General features: G+C 40.8%; 1 protein-coding gene across 7 annotated transcripts in view; it reads left to right on the forward strand.

Moving 5' to 3' along the window:
• The first annotated feature begins 2,883 nt into the window (after positions 1-2,883).
• OS9 (OS9 endoplasmic reticulum lectin) overlaps positions 2,884-23,503 on the forward strand; it is a 33,212-nt gene continuing 12,592 nt past the window's right edge. For 4 of the 7 annotated variants that reach the window (XM_036894809.2, XM_036894812.2, XM_036894811.2 and 1 more), the window contains exons 1-5: positions 2,885-3,074; positions 3,515-3,691; positions 4,537-4,600; positions 4,731-4,807; positions 4,986-5,084. In XM_036894809.2, coding sequence (XP_036750704.2) covers positions 2,913-3,074; positions 3,515-3,691; positions 4,537-4,600; positions 4,731-4,807; positions 4,986-5,084 — 579 coding nt within the window. In that variant the 5' untranslated portion in view covers positions 2,885-2,912. Of the gene's footprint in view, positions 3,075-3,514; positions 3,692-4,536; positions 4,601-4,730; positions 4,808-4,985; positions 5,085-23,503 lie in introns of all 7 variants that reach the window. The other 3 variants (XM_036894814.2, XM_036894815.2, XM_036894817.2) reach the window with 1 other exon arrangement.

The following is a 23,503-nucleotide window of genomic DNA, read 5'->3' on the forward strand; positions in this document are numbered from 1 at the left end:
GTATATGATTCTACTTATGTGAGATACTTAAAGTAGTCAAAATCTTAGAGACAGAAAGTATAATGGTGGTTGCCAAGGGCTGAGGGAGGGGATAATAGAAAGCTATTGTTTAATGTGCCCAGGTATCCCCCCCTTCTCAAAAGTTCACGGTTATGCCACTCTGCTTTTACAACTGTGCCTTACTGAGATTTATTTTGTGCAGTTTGGCTGAGTGTAGTCCTAGGTTGGGAATAATTTCCTTCTAAATTTTGAAGGTTATTTTTTCATTATCTTCTTCCTTATGGTGTTGATGAGTTGATGAGCCTAATGCTATTCTGATTTTTGAATCTCTATATGCAACTTGTTCTCTCTGGAAACTTTAAAATTGTTTCTCTGTGTCCAGTGTTCTGAAATTCTGTGGTGATGTGTCTCTCTGTGGGCCTGATTTGTTTGGCTGGATACTTAGTGTACTCTTTCAATTTAGAGACTGTGAGAAACACACTCACTGGTTCAAATTTAATATGTGGACACGGAGACAAAGAGAACAGCGGAGAGAGGCTTTAATGATGGTCTTACAAGATCGGGTGTCTGGTGAGCAGGCACACCTGGGGAGTTTGGCGCCAATAATTTATCTCCTAGTGCGCGAGTCCCTCCCCTGGTTCCTCATTGGCTGAGTACTACAGGGTTCACAGTCTCCACCGGACGTCGCCTAAGCCCGTAATATCGTTCCTTTACATTTGTCTTATTCTTATTGGTAGGTTAAAAAAACTCAAACAGGTATAGCCAGGCCCTTATCAATTCCCCGACCCCCACCCCTACTCTCGCCTGAGCAGCTTCCACATGGCCCTTTGTTAATACCTTACTGTTAAAATGCTTAAACATCCTAGTGGGAATAAATCACATTTAGGTTTTATACTCTTTCCTAACAGAGACTCAGTTCTTCATATCAGGGGACTGTTTTTAAATAATTACTTTGATTACTTCTTCCTTCTGATTCTCTGTTATTTTTCTGGAACTCTCATTATTTAGATGTTTGACCTTCTAGACTGATCTTCTACTTTTAAAAAATTTTTTACTAAAATAGAACAAAAGTTGAGCTTCAACTTTATCCTCTAATCTTTCTATTGAATTTTTATTTCTGCTATCATGGGTTTGCTTTCTAAGAACTTTTTTTCCTTATCTGAAGTAGTTACTTTTTAAGTAGCTTCCTCTTGTGATTTTATGGATACAATATATTATCTAACTATTAATGATGGATATTTTTTATTTAAGTTTTTTCTCCCTTGCAATTTATTTCTTCTTGTTTTGGTTTCTTTCTTGTATATAAAAACCTTGCCTTAAGGTCTCTTCTGCGGCTGTTACCTTGAAAGGGGTTTAGTGGCTGGAAGACTAACTTCCAAGATCAGAGAAAGGAGTTGGCATCTAATCACCATTAAATGGATCTTCCTTGAGCGGACAAGGTTGGCAATAGTTTAGTAAACAGAACATCATCTTCACTAGATCTTGGGGGAAGCATTTCAAAGTTATCTCAAATTTAATCACATATTTAAAGCCCAAACATACTTCCTGCATGTCTTTCAAATTATCTTTTATTTTTTGCAAAGGGAGAAAATTGTGATAGTCTAACCAGCACTGTCCAATACGGGAGCCATCAAGTGTTGCAATGTGGCCAGTCTGAATTGAAATATGCCTTCAGTGAGAATACACATTTGATCTCGAAGACTGGGTACCAAAAACATATAAAATACCTCAATAATTTTTAAGTATCATTTACGTGGTGAAGTGTTGATATCTTGGGTATGTTATGTTAAAAATATTACTAAAATTAATTTAGCTTGTCTCTTTTTATCTTTTCAGTGTGGCTAGAAAACTTTAAATTGAACATGTGGTTTGCAATATGTTTCTATTGGAAGGCACTGCTTTCAATTTAAAGAGCAAATGCTCTAAAAAACAAAAAACAAAACCTTGCCTTAAATGTCTGATATCCTTGGCTGTCTGCTTGTATTGTAGGGTGAAGACATTAAAAAGCAGATTGAAAGGACCACACGGGAGCTGGGGCATGCAGGCCAGGGGCTTTATTGTAGGATTCCCTCATTATTTCATGAAGAGGCCCCAATGAGAGTATCCTTGGGATTTCTCTTTTGGTCTGGTCAGATTCCCCAGAGCTTTCCCAAAGGTTTAATCATGCTCTTGTTTATCTTTGTTTAGAAATCACTTTCTGAGGTTTGCTAAACCGGTCACCATTCTTCCGTTTGCTTTCTAGCTTCTAAAACACTGCTGCAGTTGTCTCCTTCCCCTTTCTCTTTATTGTTATATGGCCTCGAGGATACGTGCATTCGCCCCTCTCTTCCCCCAAACTTTAGCTGGAAGCTCCCATTATTTCTTCAGGATAATTTTATTGGAGGACAACTACAGGATCGTGTGGAAAGCTTTTGACACAATTACCAGATTGCGCTAAATTGTATGTATATATGAAAAGAGAAATTCTTTTATACAACCTTTGTTTTGTAACAGGAATTTTGTAACTTTCATGGGTATTCTGCGCGCCTCATGCCTCCGCCTTGCGAGGGCCGAATACAATGCAAGAAATGACTGAAAAATAATGAGAAATGAGCATTAACAGCGGAGCGAGGACAGAGAAAAGGTGCTCAAACCAGCCCAGGGCCTAGACCGCGCCTCCCGGGACCGCGAGGGTGGGCGGGGGCCTGACCTCGTCGGTGATTGGTCGACCTTTCCAGAGCGAGGCCCCTGGTGTTGCTGATCGCCGTGGTCCACCTCCCTGGGCTTTGGAGACACATTTACAAGTGGGAATGGGGTACGTGAGAGGGACAGAACGTCTAGCCAATGGAACCTTGCGGCGTTTGTGGGCGGGGTGAGGCCGCTGCCAGGCTTAGGGCGGAAAGAGTTGCTCCGGCTCCGAAGGGGAACGGAAGATGGCGGCAGAGGCGGTGCTGTCCGGTGTGCTGGGGCTGCTGCTTCTGGGGCTCCTGTTACCCGCAAGTCTGACCGGCGGCGTCGGGAGCCTGAACTTGGAGGAGCTAAGTGAGATGCGTTACGGGATCGAGATCCTGCCATTGCCTGTCATGGGAGGACAGGTGAGCAGGAGTAGAGAGTCGAGGGTCCGGGGCAAGGGGAAGGGAAGAAGGTAGAGGAAGAGGGCAGCGGTGGAGTCTGCGGCGGGAGCCTACGGAGAGTCGGGAAGAGTAGGTGGATGTTCTGCCAGGATTCCTGAGAATCGCGGACTGAGACCCATTCCGCTGGGGCCTGGGACTGGGAGGGACAGGGCTTCCCAGCGCTGTCAGCTTCTGGTCCCTGTTCCCGATCCAAACACTGAGGCTGGGCCCCTCCCGGTGGAGAAGTGCGAGCGCCCTGGCCCCTCACCCACCGAACAGCTGGTTCGTTCTGTCTTGTCTCGAACTTGTGGTTCATTCTTTCTTGACCGGGCTCTTCCCCAGATCTGAAGAGGGATCTCGTTGTTCTCCCTGATCCCAGCCTCTCTTTGCCTCCCTGCCCCCGACCCTCCCTTCTTCCCCAGAGCCAAGCTTCGGACGTGGTGATTGTCTCCTCTAAATACAAACAGCGCTATGAATGTCGCTTGCCAGCTGGGGCTATTCACTTCCAGCGTGAAAGGGAGGAGGAGGCACCTGCTTACCAAGGGCCTGGGATCCCTGAGTTGTTGGGTCCAATGAAAGATGCTCCCTGCCTGCTGAAGGTGAAGGGGACTGGGATGGATGGAATGAGGGCTTGGGAACTAGCTGTCTGCCTGAGAACGAGAGTGCCTGTGAGTGAGGATCAGGAGGACCTGTAGGAGTTAAGAAAGCCACTGGAGGAATAGACTTATTGTACAGACAGAAAGGAAGCAAAGAATCCTGCAACCACTGGTGCCACTTTGCTGAAGGTTAGGATCAACAACCTCAGAATAGGAGTTAAGCCAAGATGGAGGTACCTAAAGAGGGGCAGTGTGGGTAAGGGGTCACCTCCCTAGATGGAGAAGCCTTCCTGGTAAACTCACCCCTGCTCCTACTGCTCTCTGCCCAGTACCCTATTTTATTTTCATCATGGCACCTTTCAGGATCTGAAGTCATCTTATTACCTGAATCATCCACTTACTCATTTTTGGTCTGAGTCCCAGCACTAGAAAGTAATCCAGGAGGCCAGAGAATTTAACTTGTCCATAGCTGTATCCCCAGTGGCTAGAACAGCATAAGGAAATTGTGGAAGTTCAATCAATATTTGAATGTTCTATGTTTCCCTGGTCTGAATGCTTCAAGGATACCATAATTTCTTATCTTTATGGAGGACAAAATAAGGATTAAAACAAATCTAAAAAGGGGGAGGAATGGAAAGGCCGCAGGTGGAATACAGTTAGACTTTGAAGGTATCTCTCCCATTCACAGAAGGAAAATAGCCCTCCCTACTCGTGGAGAATGTGAGAATTGAGTATGGACCAGATGAGAAGGAGTTAAAAGGTTATGTGTCTGGAGCCAGGAGAGAGCCAGGTTCCAGGCAAAGACATCTGCATTCCATCCTCCTGATTGTCCATTTTTGTATTGTCAGACTAAAGACTGGTGGACATACGAATTCTGTTATGGACGCCACATCCGGCAGTACCATATGGAAGGTGACTGACACCTACGTTTTCCCTAAGCCCTCAGCAACATGTCATGGAAGGTGACCTACCTGCCCCATCCCCTTCCCCCCTGGTCCTCTTAAAAGGGAGTAACAGTGCTTCACTCTGGTTTCTCTCACAGATTCAGAGATCAAAGGTGAAGTCCTCTATCTTGGCTACTACCAATCGGCCTTCAACTGGGATGATGAAACAGCCAAGGTGGCAGGAGTGTGGGGCTGGGAGAGGGGGGTCCTGGCTGCAGACTAAGCCCTCCCAAGAAGGGGAGGGTCAGGATTAGCTGACACATCTTGGGGGGCTTTGTGGCCATTAGGATCAAGTGCCATTCTCCCTCCTTGCTGTCTTTCTCATACTCACTCCCTTCTGATGTCCTCCTCAGGCCTCCAAGCAGCATCGCCTGAAACGCTACCACAGCCAGACCTATGGCAATGGGTCCAAGTGTGACCTCAATGGGAGGCCCCGGGAGGCCGAGGTTCGGGTGAGTCTTGAGAGAGGGAAGTTGACACTCCCTCAGTGACAATTCAGATTCTAAGCAGAGAGGGCAGGGTTGCATCTTGTAGTCAAGAGTTTAACCCTAAATTTAAGACTCATATTTCTAGCTGTCAGCTGGACGTCACTGCCTGGATAGTCACAGGCGCTTCAGGCCAACAGTTCCCACATCCTCCCCTCTGAGCCCCAGCCATGCTTACTACTTACCCGGTTCACATGTTTCTCCTTTTGATCATCTGCGGTAGCACCCTGTGCCTCATTAGTGACTTTCCCTGTCCTTCTCTTTGTCCCCCTTTCTCATGTAACGATTCTTCCAAGGTTGTGCTGGTGCAGGGCCTGGGCTCCGGTCTGGGGATGCAGTAGCTGGCAAACACGAAGGCCTTGCCCTCATGGGGTGCACGATCTCAAGAAGAAGATAGATGTTAATGAGAGAGTTCACAGGAATGAGTCTGTGGTTACAAACAGGAGTGATGTCAAGGAAAGGACTTAGTTCTCTCAGAGCAAATAACAAAGCCTGTTCCCTCTACTTCTAGATTTCTCAGTGCTCTCTCCTCTTCCTTCCCATGTTTGCCACCTTCATCCCTCACCTGCATCACTGCCAACAGCCTCTCGACATGTGTTCCTGATTGGGTGGTCCTTAACTGAGTTCAGGCAGGCAGATGTAGTGTGGGAATATTCCTCAGGTGCTCTAATATGTATTCACAAACACCTGTAGAGAACCACACGCCATAGAATCATCTCTAATGCAACTGTGTGCTGGTAAATGTTGAACACCCAGATGGCCAGAGCAAGGTTGGAGGGTGGTAGAGAGGGGAGCCCTGATTTGTAATGTTTGCTAATATCCGTGGTATAAATATCCCCACCATGGCCACATTCATGTTGTCACTGTGAAGTGCACCATCTTGCAACATCCCTGGAAGTTTGCCAATTGACTCTTATGAACAGGTGTGAGCTGGCTTTAACACAGCACTGTGAGAAAGTGTCACTTCTGTACCTTGTCCTGGAAAACCTTCAGTGATTCTGCCCGTTCAAAGGATGAGATGCAAATACTTGAGCACCGGCTGGGGTGGAAGCAGTGGAGATGGTAGGAGGCAGCCGGATTCTGGATGTATTTTGAAGGTGGCACCAATAAGATTGGTTGATGGATTGGGTGTGGGGTGGAGGCAAGTGTGACTCCAGGGTTTTTAGCCTGAGAAACTGGAAGAATGGAATTGTCATTTAGTAAGGTGGGAAGGAACACGTTTGCAGAAGAAAAGTAGGCTGGTGTTAGAAGAAGGCCAAGATGCCCATAGACCTCCAGTGGTGATGCTAGTTGGTAGCTAGCTCTGTGATTCTGGAATTCAGGAACCAAGTCTGGGCGGTAGCTATAAATGCTTAGTGTTTATGCCTCTCTGGCCCACTTTCTCTCCTTTGAACCAGTGGGTCTGTTCCTTCTGACTAAAGCCATCATCCCACAGACTCTAAATGGCCGGCTCCATCCCCTTATGCAGGTCATATATTCCTGTGATGCCTCTCCAGAGAGACTTGCTGTCAGCACATAGACACACATGTGCACCCTTTTGTGTGGTAAACACCTGCCTCTGATAAACACCTACAGGGTTTTATATTCTTTGAAGCATGTATTATTTCCTGAAATTGTTTTTTAATGTCTTTCTCTGTCTACCCCCTACTAGAATAAGCTTCAGGAAGGCAGGAACAATGTCTTATTTTCTGCTTTATCCTCAGTGCCTAGAACAGTGCCAGGCGCCAAGTAGATGCCCAGAAATTATTCATCACATGAATAGAATGAATGATAAGCCAGGTCAAATGTCACTCATTTTATGTGAACTTTTTTGACCAACCCAGAAAGTTGTTTCCTTCAGTGTTTCATATACATGTATCCATGCCCACACGTATCCATGTCTTAGTCTGGATGGCTTATAAATAACACACATTTTTTTCTCACAGAAGTGAGAAAAAGCCAGAAGTCGGAAATCAAGGTGCCACCATGGTCAGGTGAGGACCCTCTTCCAGGCCACAGACTTCTTGTTTCTTCTCACTTGGTGGAAGGGGCAAGGGAGCTCTATGGAGTCTCTTTCATAAGAGCATTGATCCCATTCCTGAGAGCTCTACCCTTACGAACTAGGCATCTCCCAAAGGCCCCACCTCCTAATACAGTCACAGTGGGCATTAGGATTCCAACGTAAGAACTTTACGGGGTCACAAACATTCAGCGCATAGCAGCCCACAGCATCTGCACTCATATATAATCTGGTATAGCATGCACTGTGTTCTTATTGTTTATTATTGTTTTATATCTTCAATAGGGCAAAGGCTGCATTTCCCTGTCATCTATTGAGCATGTGCCTAGTGCCCAGCACTATAATAGAAACTGGGAATGAAATGGTGACGGAGAGACCTTGTCCTGTTCTCAGACATTAAATAAACAGCCACAATGAACAAGATAAACACTTTGACAGGGAAAGTACACATCATAGGTGAGGACACAATAAAGGGGCTAACCAAGTCTAGGGAGAGGGAAGGTCTAGAGAATTTGACCCGTGAACTAACAGTTGAAGGTGAGGAGTTAGTCCAGCTGCTGCAGAAGGTGGGCGAGGGCTGGAGAGGGCAATCCAGGAGGAAGGTACAGTAAGTGCAAAAGGTGTGGATGCAGGAGGTGGTGGCCAGTGCTGAGACTGATGGCTCTTCACAGTGCCTGGAGAGGATTGCAGGGAGAGAGTGTGAGAGGAGGCTGGCAGGTGTTAGGGGACGAGTTACAGGTCCTGAAGCTCTGTAGCCGTGTTGAGGAGTTTGGACAATTCAAGAAACAGAGGGACCAGTGAAGTCTTTTATAACAGAATGATGACTTATATTCTGTTTTGGTTTTGAAGGCGCACTCTGGCTGGGAGTATAGCAAATGTTTGGGAGACCACTTTGGAGGTGGTTGTAGCAATCCAGGTGAGAAAAGAAGGTGACTTGTGGATGATCTCAAGGAAGCAAAAGAAGTAGAGTAAGATCCCCAGGTTTCTGGCAGGAGCAACTGGCTAGATAGTGGCTCCTATTACTGATAGCTACAGTGTAAAGAGGTGTATGTTTGGTGAAAGAAAGTGAGACTTTGGTTTTATATATGATGATTTTAGTGGTGGTAGGAATCCAAGTAGAGATATTCTGAGGAGGCCATTGAATCTGTGGTTTGGAGCTCAGGAGAGAGGTCCGAGTTGAACCCGGAGGGCTGGCAGTCATCAACATATTCGTTATGGTTACAATCATGCTGTGGATAAATTCGTCCCCAAAGAAACAAGTGGGACAGAACTTTAAGGAAGCCATCACTGAAAGCATGCGCAGAAGGGAGCTTTGCCTAGAAGAAGGGGCCAGAAAGGAGACTGTGGTGACATGGAACCCAGGAAGGACAGACATATCTCGAGGGAATGGTCCAGGTGTTGACTGCATCTGAGCCTTCAGGGAAGAGGAGAATTAAAAATTGTGGGTGGGTTGCCATCTGAAATTGTTATTTTCATAAAAGCAAAGCGTGCACATGGAAATAAAAATACAAATGGCAGGCATGAGAATCAGATGAAAATCTGTGAATCCTGTACTCCCCGTCTCCCTGGACCAGCCTTTTGGTTGGACTTAATGTCAAAGTCATTGGCTGTCTTTGGTAGAGCAGTTTCAGTGGGTGGTGGAGGTTAGGTGCTGAGGAAGGTGCGGGAGAAGTAAAAGTCTTTGAAGAAATCTGGATACAAGGGCAAGCAGTAGAGGGGCTGTGAGAATGGGGAGAGTGGCACTTCGTTGTTTGGTGTTTTAAAATGGGAACATGTTTAAATGCTGTTGGGTAGTCCTAGGAGAAAGTAAGAGCTGAAGTAAGGAGAGAATTGAAGAGGATGTGAGCAGGGCTCGGGTGCAAGACACAGGAGAGCAGAGGAGGGGGCTCTCAATCTGTAACTAGAATGAAAGGGTGGGGAGAATGCAGGTTTTAGTGGCAGGAAATTGAGGGCATTTCTGTCTGGATGCTTCTCATTTTCAGTTCATATATCCTGGCGGACCACCCAAGTTGATCGCCTGTGTGCCTGAGTAAGTGCCCCACACCAGGACAGGTGCAGTGAACCTGAATTGTCCCGATGCCCCCTTGGTAGGAGCAGGGTGTGCAGTGTTTGGTAGAAGTGTGGTTTCTGTGGGGTTTGGGAAGAGTTTGTTAGCCATCTGGAATTAGATAAACTAGGATCTCTATCTCAATACTTGTATTAAGTAAGATTTCAGAGAGATCTAAGAGTTTTTCCTTTTTAATTTTAATTATGGAACATTTCAAACTTACAGAAAATGATGTCATAGGAATTCCATAAATGCACTGCCAAATAAAACAAATATTAACATTTTGACATATTTGCTTCACATCTCTGGCTTTTTAAATAAAGAATAAAATGCTAATGATATAGTTAAAGCCTACTCTCTCATTTCTTTCATCACCCTCCTTTCCAGAAACAACCACAACCATCTCCATACTTGCTTTGTACTTTTATTACCAATACATGTATCATAAACAATATAGATTTTTTTTTGTATTTTACATTACATTTTGTATTTTACATTATACATCAGTGGTATCGACTGCTTTTTCACTAATCAATGTTTTTGCCATTCTGTGGCATGCTGTGATCTAGTTCAGTGATTTTAATGGCTCTGTTGTGTTTCATTGTTTATGTACCCACTTCTCTACTGAGAGACGGTTGGGTTTCCACTCTAATGCTCTTATACACAGTGCTGCGATATTATTCTCATTGGGAACGTCCAGAGGTTCTCCGAGGGAAAGACCTGGAAGTGAAAGCATTCATTGGATTGCAGGGAGTACCTATTTCATTGATGTATTTGGCTCATTGCCCATTTTTTCAATGCCTTTTTCTTCTTAACATACAGGCATTCTTTATTTGCTTTTATTATTGTTTTTAAGTTATGGTAAAACAGACAAAACGTTACCATTTTAACCATTTTCAAGTGAACAGTTTGGTGGCAGTAAATATATTAACAGTGTTGTATAACCATTACTATCTATTTCTAGAATTTTTTCATCATCCCAAAGAGAAACTCAGTACCCATAAAGCAGTAACTCTGCATTTCTCCCTGCTCTGCAGCCTCTCTTTCACTTTTTGTCCCTATGAATTTGCCTGGGTACCTCATGAAAGTGGAATCAGACATTTATCCTTTTGTGTCTGGCTTCTCTCACTTTATGCTTTCAAGGATCATCTGTGTTGTAGCATATATCAAAATTTTCTTTCTTTTTATGGCATGTTTTATGGCATGTTCCTTTTATGGAATATTTAATAGCATTCCATTGTAAATATACACTACATTTGTTTATTCATCTTGATGAATGGACATTCTGGTATTTCCACCTTTAGCTATTGTGAATTATGCTGCAGTGAACATTGGTGCACATGTATCTGTTTGAGTCCCTGTTTTAATTTTTTGGGTAGACTTCAGAGTGGAATATACTTTATGGTAATCCTGTGTTTAACTTTTTGAGAAATTGCCAAACTAATATCCTCAACAGTGTCATTATACATTTCCACTAGCAGTGCGAAAGGAATCCAACTTCTCTACACCCTCTCCAACAGTTGTTTTCCTTACTTTTAAACTAATAACCATCTTAGTGGGCATGAAGTGTACCTTGTGGTTTTGATCTGCATTTCCCTAATAACTGATGATGCTGAGCATCTTTTTATGTGCTATTGGCCATTTGCCTAATGTCTGTTTAAATTCTTTGCCCACTTTTGAATTGGGTTATTTGTTTTTCTTTCTGTTAATTTGTCGGAGTTCTTTATATATTCTGGATATTAATCTCTTACCAGATATATGATTGCAGATATTTTCTCCCATACTTTGGGTTGCTTTTTTACCTTTATTCATTCATTCATTCATTTATTCATTTATTTTTTGGTATCATTAATACACACTTACATGAACAACATTGTGGTTACTAGATTCCCCCCATTATCAAGTCCTCACCACATAGCCCATTACAGTCACTGACCATCAGTGTAGTAAGATGCTATAAATCACTACTTGTCTTCTCTGTGTTGTACTGCCTTCCCCGTGCTCCTCCCCTACATTACATTTACTAATCATAATGCCCCTTTTTCCCCTTATCCCTCCCTTCCCACCCATCCTCCCCAGTCCCTTTGCCTTTGGTAACTGTTAGTCCATTCTTGGGTTCTGTGATTCCGCTGCTGTTTTGTTCCTTCAGCTTTTCTTTGTTCTGATACTCCACAGATGAGTGAAATCATTTGATACTTGTCTTTCTCTCCCTTGCTTATTTCACTGAGCATAATACCCTCTAGCTCCATCCATGTTGTTGCAAATGGTAGGATTTCTTTTCTTCTTGTGGCTGAATAATATTCCATTGTGTATATGTACCACATCTTCTTTATCCATTCATCTGCTGATGGACACTTAGGTTGCTTCCATTTCTTGGCTATTGTAAATAGTACTGCGATAAACATAGGGGTGTATATGTCTTTTTCAAACTGGGCTCCTGCATTCTTAGGGTAAATTCCTAGGAGTGGAATTCCTGGGTCAAATGGTATTTCTATTTTGAGTTTTTTGAGGAACCTCCATACTGCTTTCCACAAAGGTTGAACTAATTTACATTTCCACCAGCAGTGTAGGAGGGTTCCCCTTTCTCCACAGCCGTGCCAACATTTGTTGTTGTTTCTCTTTTGGATGTTGGCCATCCTAACTCATGTGAGGTGATATTTCATTGTGGTTTTAATTTGCATTTCTCTGATGATTAACGATGTGGAGCATCTTTTCATGTGTCTGTTGGCCATCTGAATTTCTTCTTTGGAGAAGTGTCTGTTCAGATCTTCTGCCCATTTTTTAATTAGGTTATTTGCTTTTTGTTTGTTGAGGTGGGGGAGCTCTTTGTATATTTTGGATGTGATCCCCTTATTGGATATGTCATTTATGAACATATTCTCCCATACTGTAGGGTGCCTTTTTGTTCTATTGATGGTGTCCTTTGCTGTACAGAAGCTTTTTAGTTCAATATAGTCCCACTTGTTCGTTTTTGCTTTTGTTTCCCTTGCCCGTGGAGATATGGAGATATGTTCATAAAGAAGTTGCTCATGTTTATATTCAAGAGAGTTTTGCCTATATTTTCTTCTAAGAGTTTTATGGTTTCATGACATATATTCAGGTCTTTGATCCATTTTGAGTTTACTTTTGTGTATGGAGTTAGACAGTAATCCAGTTTCATTCTCTTACATGTAGCTGTCCAGTTTTGCCAACACCAGCTGTTGAAGAGACTGTCATTTCCCCATTGTATATCCATGGCTCCTTTATCATATATTAATTGACCATATATGCTTGGGTTAATATCTGGACTCTTTATTCTGTTCCACTGGTCTGTGGGTCTGTTCTTGTGCCAGTACCAAATTGTCTTGATTACTGTGGCTTTGTAGTAGAGCTTGAAGTTTGGAAATGAGATCCCCCTGCTTTATTCTTCCTTCTCAGGATTGCTTTGGCTATTTGGGGCCTTTTGTGGTTCCATATGAATTTTAGAACTATTTGTTCCAGTTCGTTGAAGAATGCTGTTGGCATTTTGATAGGAATTGAATTGAATCTGTAGATTGCTTTAGGCAGGATGGCCATCTTAACAATATTAATTCTTTCTACCCAAGAGCATGGGATGAATTTCCATTTATTAGTATCCTTTTTAATTTCTCTGAGGAGTGTGTTGTAGTTTCAGGGCATAGATCTTTCACTTCCTTGGTTAGGTTTATTCCTAGGTATTTTATTCTTTTTGATGCAACTGTGAATGGAATTGTTTCCTGATTTCTCTTTCTGCTACTTCATTGTTAGTGTATAGGAAGGCAACAGATTTCTGTGTATTAAGTTTGTATCCTGCAACTTTGCTGAATTCAGGTATTAGTTCTAGTAGTTTTGGAGTAGATTCTTCAGGGTTTTTAATGAACAATATCATGTCATCTGCAAACAGTGACAGTTTAACTTCTTCCTTACCAATTTGGATGCCTTTTATTTCTTTGTGTTGTCTGATTGCCATGGCTAGGACCTCCAGTACTATGTTGAATAAAAGCGGGGAGAGTAGGCATCCTTGTCTTCTTCCCGTTCTTAGGTGAAAAGCTTTCAGCTTCTTGCTGTTAAGTATGATGTTGGCTGTGGGTTTGTCATATATGGCCTTTATTATGTTGAGGTACTTGCCCTCTATACCCATTTTGTTTAGAGTTTTTATTATGAATAGATGTTGAATTTTGTCAAATGCTTTTTCAGCTGATGATCATGTGGTTTTTGTTGTTCTTTTTGTTGATGTGGTGGATGATGTTGATGGATTTTCTAATGTACCATCCTTGCATCCCTGGGATGAATCCCACTTGATCATGGTGTATGATCCTTTTGATGTATTTTTTAATTTGGTTTACTAATATTTTATTGAGTGTTTTTGCATCTGTGTTCATCAGGGATATTGGTCTGTAATTTTCTTTTTTTGTGGTGTCTTTGCCTGGTTTTGGCATTAGAGTGATACTGGCTTTATAGAATGAGTTTGGAAGTATTCCCTCCTCTTCTATTTTTTTGGAAAACTTTAAGGAGAATGGGTATTATGTCTTCTCTGAATGTCTGATAAAATTCAGCGGTGAATCCATCTGGTCCGGGAGTTTTGTTCTTGGGTAGTTTTTTGATTACCGATTCTATTTCGTTGCTGGTAATTGGTCTGTTTAGATTTTCTGTTTCTTCCTGGGTCAGTCTTGGAAGGTTGTATTTTTCTAGAAAGTTGTCCATTTCTTCTAGGTTATCCAGTTTGTTAGCATATAGATTTTCTAATAATTCTTTGTATTTCTGTGGTGTCCATCATGATTTTTCCTTTCTCATTTCTGATTCTATTTATGTTTGTAGACTCTCTTTTTTTCTTAATAAGTCTGGGAAGGGGTTTATCTATTTTGTTTATTTTCTCAAAGAAGCAGCTCTTGGTTTCACTAATTTTTGCTATTGTTTTATTCTTCTCAATTTTATTTATTTCTTCTCTGATCTTTATTATGTCCCTCCTTCTACTGACTTTGGGCTTCATTTGTTCTCCTTTTACAGTTTCAGTAATTGTGAATTTGGACTATTCATTTGGGATTGTTCTTCCTTCTTTAAATAGGCCTGGATTGCTATATACTTCCCTCTTAGAACTGCCTTTGCTGTGTCCCACAGAAGTTGGGGCATTGTGCTGCTGTTTTCATTTGTCTCCATATATTGCTTGATCTCTGTTTTAATTTGGTCATTGATCCATTGATTATTTAGGAGCATGTTGTTAAGCCTCCATGTGTTTGTAAGCCTTTTTGTTTTCTTTGTACAATTTATTTCTAGTTTTACATCCTTGTGATCTGAGAAGTTGGTTGGTAGAATTTCAATCTGAATTTACTGAGGCTCTTTTTGTGGCCTAGTATGTGGTCTATTCTGAAAAATGTTCCGTGTGCACTTGAAAAGAATGTGTATCTTGCTTCTTTTGGGTGGAAAGTTCTGTAGATGTCTGTTAGGTCCATCCGTTCTAATGTGTTGTTCAGTGCCTCTGTCTCCTTACTTATTTTCTGTCTGGTCGATCTGTCCTTTAGAGTGAGTGGAGTGTTGAAATCTCCTAGAATGAATGTATTACATTCTATTTCCCTTTTTAATCCTGTTAGTATTTGTTTCACATATGTAGGTGCTCCTGTGCTGGGTGCATAGATATTTATAATGGTTATATGCTCTTGTTGGATTGACCCCTTTATCATCATGCAATGTCCTTCTTTGTCTCTTGTGACTTTCTTTGTTTTGAAGTCTATTTTGTCTGATACAAGTACTGCAACACCTGCTTTTCTCTCCCTATTGTTTGCATGAAATATCTTTTTTCATCCCTTCACTTTTAGTCTGTGCATGTCTTTGGGTTTGAAGTGAGTCTCCTGTAGGCAGCATATAGACGGGTCTTGTTTTTTTATCCATTCAGTGACTCTATGTCTTTTGATTGGTGCATTCAGACTATTTACATTTAGGGTGATTATTGATAGGTGTGTGCTTATTGCCATTGCAGGCTTTAGATTCGTGATTACCAAAGGTTCAAAGGTAACTTCCTTACTATCTAAGAGTCTAACTTGACTCACTTAGTATGCTATTATGAACACAATCTAAAGGTCCTTTTTTTTCCCCCTCCTTTTCTTCCTCCTCCATTCTATACATATTAGGTATCATATTCTGTACTCTTTGTCTATCCCTTTTTATTACCTCTGGTGACAGGTATTTAACCTTAGGAACAGTTCCATCTATAGCAGTCCCTCCAAAATACACTGTAGAGATGGTTTTTGGGAGCTAAATTCTCTCAGCTTTTGCTTATCTGGAAATTGTTCAATCCCTCCTTCAAATTTAAATGATAATCTTGCTGGATAAAGTATTCTTGGTTCAAGGCCTTTCTGCTTCATTGCATTAAATATATCATGCCACTTCCTTCTGGCCTGTAAGGTTTCTGCTGAGAAGTGTGATGATAGCCTGATGGGTTTTCCTTTGTATGTGATCTTATTTCTCTCTCTGGCTGCTTTAATAATCTGTCTTTATCCTTGATCTTTGCCATTGTAATTATTATATGTCTTAGTGTTGTCCTCCTTGGGTCCCTTGTATTGGGAGATCTGTGCACCTCCATGGCCTGAGAGACTATCTCCTTAAATTGGGGAAGTTTTCAGCAATTACTTCCTCAAAGACACTTCCTATCTCTTTTTCTCTCTGTTCTTCTTCTGGTACCCCTGTAGTATGAATACTGTTCCGTTTGGATTGGTCGCACTTTTCTCTCAATATTCTTTCATTCTTAGAGATCCTTTTTTCTCTCTGCCTCAACTTCTTTGTATTCCTCTTCCCTAATTTCTTTTTCATTTATCATCTCCTCCACCATATCTAATCTGCTTTTAATACCCTCCATCGTGTTCTTCAATGATTGGATCTCTGTCCTAAATTCGTTACTGAGTTCTTGAATATTTTTCTGTACCTCTATGAGCATGTTAATGATTTTTATTTTGAAATCTGTTTCAGGAATATTCATGAGGTTGATTTCAATTTTATCTTTCTCAATTGTGTTCATAATTTTTCTTTGAACCAAGTTCCTTGGATGATTCATGTTTATCTGTGGTGCCCCCTAGTGCACAGATGCTCTACTCTCTGAGGTTGCTCAGCCCCTGGAGCACTGTTGGGGGTCGCAGGGGAGTGGTGTTGGTGCTTGGGGGGAGGAGAGAGCTGTTTTCTGCTTCCCGGCTGCTATGCCTGTCTCCACTGCCAGAACCAGTGGGCTGAACACACAGGTGTAAGCCTCTATGCCTTGCGTTTGTAGCTGCAGTAGGTGGGGCTTCTGTCTGGCTGGCCTGATGCTCAGGCAGGGATTGCCAGTTTGCGAGCCTGAGCCAAGTACAGGCTAGCCATGAGGAAGACACAGTAGGCTGCATATCACAGTGGGGGGACTTGCAGCTGCATAGCCAGCCAGTGGGTTTAAACACCTGAAGATCATTTAAGCTCCCAGCCCTGTTCCATGAGGTCCGCTCTTCTCTCCAGGTGTATGGTCTGGTGCAGCCTTCTTTCCTGTTGCTCTTTCAGGATTAGTTGTATTAAATTATATTTTCATATTATATGTGGTTTTAGGAGGAGGTCTCTGTCTCACCTCTCATGCCACCATCTTTAATCCACTTTTTCACTTTCTTAATGTAGTGTTCTTTGATGCACAGAAGTTTTTAATTCTGATGAAGCTTCATTTATCTTTTTTCTTTTATTGCCTGTGCTTTTGGTGTCCTACCTAAGAAACAATGGCCTGTTCCAAGGTCAGGAAGATTTTCACTTATGTTTTCTTCTAAGACTTTTATGGTTTTAGCTCTTAAATTTAGGTCTTTAATTCAATTTGAATTAATTTTTGTATATGATATAAAGTAAGGGTCTCCCTTCCCTCTTTTGTATGTAAATATCCAGCTTTTCTAGCACCAGTTGTTGAAAATTCTGTCCTTTTCCCTTTGAATGGTCTTGGTACCATTCAAAATCAAATGCAAGTATGTTAGGGTTTATTTCTGAGTTCTCTGTTCTATTCCATTAGTCTATGTGTTTATCCCTATGCTAGTGTCACACTATTTTGATTACTGTAGCTTCGTAGTAAGCTTTAAAATTAGAAAGTGTGAGTCTTTCAACTTTGTTCTTTTTTAAAGATTGTTCTGGCTATTTGAGGTCCCTTAAGCTTCCATGTGAATTTTAAGAGAGGCTTTCCTATATCTGAAAAATGCTATTGGAATTTTGATACAGATTGCACTGACTACGTAGGTCACTTTTTTGTAGTATTGCCATCCTGACAACATTAAGTTTTCTGATCCATGGATATAAGATGTCTTTCCATTTATTTGTGTCCTCTATAACTTATTTCAATATTGTTTTGAATACACTTGAATACTCCTTGGATACACTTATACTATTTTATTTTTTGATGTGATTGTAAATGAAAATTTTAAAAAATTTCCTTTTTGGATTATTCATTGGGAATATATAGAAACACAACTGATACTTGCATGTTGATTTTATATCCTGCAGCTTTTCTGAATTCATTTATTAACTTTAACAATTTTTATGGGTTCTTTTGGATCTTATGTGTGTAATATCATGTCAGCTATGAACAAAGATGATTTTATTCTTCTTTCCAATTGGGATGCCCTTCTTTTCTTTGCCTAACTGCTCTCATTAGTACTTCTAGTACTATACTAAATAGATGTGATGTAAAGTGGGCATCCTTACCTTGTTCCTAATATTAGGGTTAAAACTTTTTCTATCAGATGTAATCACAGTGGTTCAACAGTCCCCCATCCCTCCCTCCACCCCCATAAACTCCCCTTCCCCTTGGTAACCACTAATCACTTCTCGGTGTCTGTCAGTCTAATGCTGTTTTGTTACTTCTGTTTTGCTTTGTTTTTGTATTCCACAAATAAGTGAAATCATGTGATATTTGTCTTTCTCCACCGGGTTTATTTCACTGAGCATTCATTATACCCTCTAGATCCACGCATGTTGTTGCAAATGGCACATTTTCTTTTCTTTTTATGGCTGAATAATATTACATTGTGTGTATATGTACCACATCTTCTTTATCCATTCATCTATCGATGAACACTTAGGTTGCTTCCATATCTTGGTTATTGCAAACAGTGCAGCGATAAACATAGGGGTACACATATCTTTTCGAATCAGGGATTTTATTTTCGTCGGGTAAATTCCTAGGAGTGGAATTACTGGGTCAAATGGTATTTCAATTTTTAGTTTTTTGAGGAACCTCCATACTGCTTTCCACAGCAGTTTAACCAATTTACATTCCCACCAGCAGTGTAGGAAGGGTTCCCCTTTCTCCGCATCTTTGTGAGCATTTGTTGTTACTTGTCTTTGGATATTGGCCATCCTAACTGGTGTGAGGTGATACCTCATTTTAATTTTCACTTCCCTGATGATCAGCAATATGGAACATGTTTTCATGTGCCTATTGGCCATTGGTATTTCTTGTTTAAACAAGTGTCTGTTCAGTTATTCAGCCAATTTTTTGATTTGGTTATTTGTTTTTATGGTGTTGAGGTGTATGAGCTCTTTATATATTTTAGATGTTAACCCCTTCTCAGATAAATCATTTACAAATATATTCCCCCATACTGTAGGATGCCATTTTGTGCTGCTAATGGTGCCTTTGCTATACAGAAGCTTTTTAGTTTGATATTATCTCACTTGTTCATTTTTTATTTTGTTTCCCTTGCTCAAGGAGATGTATCCTGGAAAAAGCTGTTCATACTATGCTCAAGAGATTTTTGCCTATGTTTTCTTCTAAGAGTTTTATGGTTTCATGACTTACATTCAGGTCTTTGATCCATTGCACGTTTACTTTTGTGTGTGGAGTTAGACAATAATCCAATTTCATTCTTTTACATGTAGCTGTCCAGTTTTGCTAACACCAGCTGTAGAAGAGTCTGTCTCCCCCATTGTATATTCATGGCTCCTTTATCATATATTAATTGACCATATGTGTGTGCGTTTATATCTGAGCTCTCTGTTGTCTTCCATTGATCCATGTGTATGTTCTTATGCCAGTACCAAATTGTTTTGATTATTGCGGCTTTGAAGTAGAGCTTGAAGTCAGGGAGCCTAATTCCCCAGCTTTGTTCTTCTTTTTCAGGATTGCTTTGGCTATATGGGGTCTTTTGTGATTCCATATGAATTTTAGAACTCTTTGTTCTGGTTCATTGAAGAACGCTGTTGGTATTTTTTTTTTTTTTTAATAATTATTTTTTATTGAAGGGTAGTTGACACACAGTATTACATTACATTAGTTTCAAGTGTACAACACAGTGGTAGAACATTTATATACATAATTCTAGGTTCCAGCTATCACCCTACCAAGCTGTTACAATATCTTGACTATATTCCTTATGCTATACATTACATCCCGGTTACTTATTTATTTTACCATTGGAAGTCTGTCCTTTTTTTTTTTTTTTTTTTTTTTTGTGAGGGCATCTCTCATATTTATTGATCAAATGGTTGTTAACGACAATAAAATTCTGTATAGGGGAGTCAATGCTCAATGCACAATCATTAATCCACCCCAAGCCTAATTTTCATCAGTCTCCAATCTTCTGAGGCATAACAAACAAGTTCTTACATGGAGAACAAATTCTTACATAATGAATAAGTTACATAGTGAACAGTACAAGGGGAGTCATCACAGAAACTTTCGATTTTGCTCATGCATTATGAACTCTAAACAGTCAGTTCAAATATGAATACTCATTTGGTTTTTATACTTGATTTATATGTGGATACCACATTTCTCTCTTTATTATTATTATTTTTAATAAAATGCTGAAGTGGTAGGTAGATACAAGATAAAGGTAGAAATCATAGTTTAGTGTTGTAAGAGAGCACATGTAGATGATCAGGTGTGTGCCTGTAGACTATGTGTTAATCCAAGCTAGATCAGGGCAATAAAACATCCATGTATGCAGAAGATTTCTCTCAGAACGGGGGGGTGAGGTTCTAAGCCTCACCTCTGTTGATCCCCAATTTCTCACCTGATGGCCCCCCTGCGACTGTGCCTGTCTTAGGTTGTTCCTCCCTTGAGGAATCTTACCCGTCTCTGGCTAACCAGTCATCTTCCGGGGCCATACAAGGAAATGTGAAGTTGGTAAGTGAGAGGGAAGCCTTATTGTTTGAAAAGGTTAGCTTTTTACTTCTTTGCATATTTATGCCCTGTGGCTTCTATGCCCAGCATTTGTCTTGAGGTATCTTTACCACTTGGAGGAGTTATGATACTCGGTAAATTTGATATGAGGCACGAATTCTATTTAAGGGTTGTAATTAGGAAGGAAGAAGAAAAGCTATAGAAGTAGCAGACGGAAGAAAACATGGGAAGATTGATTATTTCTTTGACATATCTTCTTGTAGAGTAACTTCAGCATATATAGGTTTTTAAGCTACTACTTAAATTGCGCACACACATTAACATAATAGGAGTATAGTTGCATAACCAAAGCATATCTGTAATTACCAGCCATCTCCAGTGAAACCAAGAAAACCATTAAGGCACCATAGGCATTTGTGAAAACTTATCTATGATATGGTGGATATTGTCCAACTGAACTTGAACAGTCTGAGAGAAATCAGACAAATTAAAACAACCCATTCCTGGGGACTGTTCACATGCCATATGTTCTTTTAACAGTAAATAGTCTGTAGTTGTAAGACTTTGGAGCGCTACAATTTGCACTTCTCCAAATTCTTGGTTGAGTTCCAACAGTATAGATCCAGTCAAATTTGTTGTTTTACTGTATGCACAGGCCAGCTTAGATATCTCCTTCCTCATTCCCATGGCAAGTCCAGGAACTGGTGGGATGAGTGCATCTACAGCTGTAGCAGTGCGTGGATCTTTGTTGGTGTTTTTTGATGATCATCTTCTGGCATGAGTCTTCCAGAGAGTGCAGATGTTGGAAGTTCTTTTTCATATCGTATCTTAGTTCATTTTCGGGGTAGCCCAATTAGGCTTTGATCCTCTGTATAAACACAAACAGACCCTTTGCCTACACTTTTATATGCCCTTTATACCCTTGTGTAGAACTCATTGGAGGTTACCACACAGGAACTGCCCTTTTTTTTTTTTTTTTTGCTTTGTTTTTGGTATCACTAATCTACACTTACATGACGAATATTATGTTTACTAGGCTCTCCCCTATACCAGGTCTCCCCTATAAACCCCTTTACAGTCACTGTCCATCAGCATAGCAAAATGTTGTAGAATCACTACTTGCCTTCTCTGTGTTGTACAGCCCTCCCTTTTCTCCTACCCCCCCATGTATGTTAATCTTAATACCCCCCTACTTCTCCCCCCCTTATCCCTCCCTACCCACCCATCCTCCCCAGTCCCTTTCCCTTTGGTACCTGTTAGTCCATTCTTGAGTTCTGTGATTCTGCTGCTGTTTTGTTCCTTCAGTTTTTCCTTTGTTCTTATATTCCACAGATAAGTGAAATCATTTGGTATTTCTCTTTCTCCGCTTGGCTTGTTTCACTGAGCATAATACCCTCCAGCTCCATCCATGTTGCTGCAAATGATTGGATTTGCCCTTTTCTTATGGCTGAGTAGTATTCCATTGTGTATATGTACCACATCTTCTTTATCCATTCATCTATTGATGGACATTTAGGTTGCTTCCAATTCTTGGCTATTGTAAATAGTGCTGCAATAAACATAGGGGTGCATCTGTCTTTCTCAAACTTGATTGCTGCGTTCTTAGGGTAAATTCCTAGGAGTGCAATTCCTGGGTCAAATGGTAAGTCTGTTTTGAGCATTTTGATATACCTCCATACTGCTTTCCACCATGGTTGAACTAGTTTACATTCCCACCAGCAGTGTAGGAGGGTTCCCCTTTCTCCAAAGCCTCGCCAACATTTGTTGTTGTTTGTCTTTTGGATGGCAGCCATCCTTACTGCTGTGAGGTGATACCTCATTGTAGTTTTAATTTGCATTTCTCTGATAATTAGCGATGTGGAGCATCTTTTCATGTGTCTGTTGGCCATCTGTATTTCTTTTTTGGAGAACTGTCTGTTCAGTTCCTCTGCCCATTTTTTAATTGGGTTATTTGTTTTTTGTTTGTTGAGGCGTGTGAGCTCCTTATATATTCTGGACGTCAAGCCTTTATCGGATGTGTCATTTTCAAATATATTCTCCCATACTGTAGGGATCCTTCTTGTTCTATTGATGGTGTCTTTTGCTGTACAGAAGCTTTTCAGCTTAATATAGTCCCACTTACTCATTTTTGCTGTTGTTTTCCTTGCCCGGGGAGATATGTTCAAGAAGAGGTCACTCATGTTTATGTCTAAGAGGTTTTCGCCTATGTTTTCTTCCAAGAGTTTAATGGTTTCATGGCTTACATTCAGGTCTTTGATCCATTTTGAGTTTACTTTTGTATATGGGGTTAGACAATGGTCCAGTTTCATTCTCCTACATGTAGCTGTCCAGTTTTGCCAGCACCACCTGTTGAAGAGACTGTCATTTCGCCATTGTATGTCCATGGCTCCTTTATCAAATATTAATTGACCATATATGTCTGGGTTAATGTCTGGATTCTCTAGTCTGTTCCATTGGTCTGTGGCTCTGCTCTTGTGCCAGTACCAAATTGTCTTGATTACTATGGCTTTATAGTAGAGCTTGAAGTTGGGGAGTGAGATCCCCCCTACTTTATTCTTCTTTCTCAGGATTGCTTTGGCTATTCGGGGTCTTTGGTGTTTCCATATGAATTTTTGAATTATTTGTTCCAGTTCATTGAAGAATGTTGCTGGTAGTTTCATAGGGATTGCATCAAATCTGTATATTGCTTTGGGCAGGATGGCCATTTTAACGATATTAATTCTTCCTAGCCACGAGCATGGGATGAGTTTCCATCTGTTAGTGTCCCCTTTAATTTCTCTTAAGGGTGACTTGTAGTTTTCAGAGTATAAGTCTTTCACTTCTTTGGTTAGGTTTATTCCTAGGTATTTTATTTTTTTTGATGCAATTGTGAATGGAGTTGTTTTCCTGATTTCTCTTTCTGTTGGTTCATTGTTAGTATATAGGAAAGCCACAGATTTCTGTGTGTTGATTTTGTATCCTGCAACTTTGCTGTATTCCGATATCAGTTCTAGTAGTTTTGGGGTGGAGTCTTTAGGGTTTTTTATGTACAGTATCATGTCATCTGCAAATAGTGACAGTTTAACTTCTTCTTTACCAATCTGGATTCCTTGTATTTCTTTATTTTGTCTGATTGCCTTGGCTAGGAACTCCAGTACTATGTTAAATAACAGTGGGGAGAGTGGGCATCCCTGTCTAGTTCCCGATCTCAGAGGAAATGCTTTCAGCTTCTCGCTGTTCAATATAATGTTGGC

The sequence above is a fragment of the Manis pentadactyla genome, chromosome 10, assembly GCF_030020395.1.
Source record: "Manis pentadactyla isolate mManPen7 chromosome 10, mManPen7.hap1, whole genome shotgun sequence".
In the NCBI taxonomy this organism is placed as follows: domain Eukaryota; kingdom Metazoa; phylum Chordata; class Mammalia; order Pholidota; family Manidae; genus Manis; species Manis pentadactyla.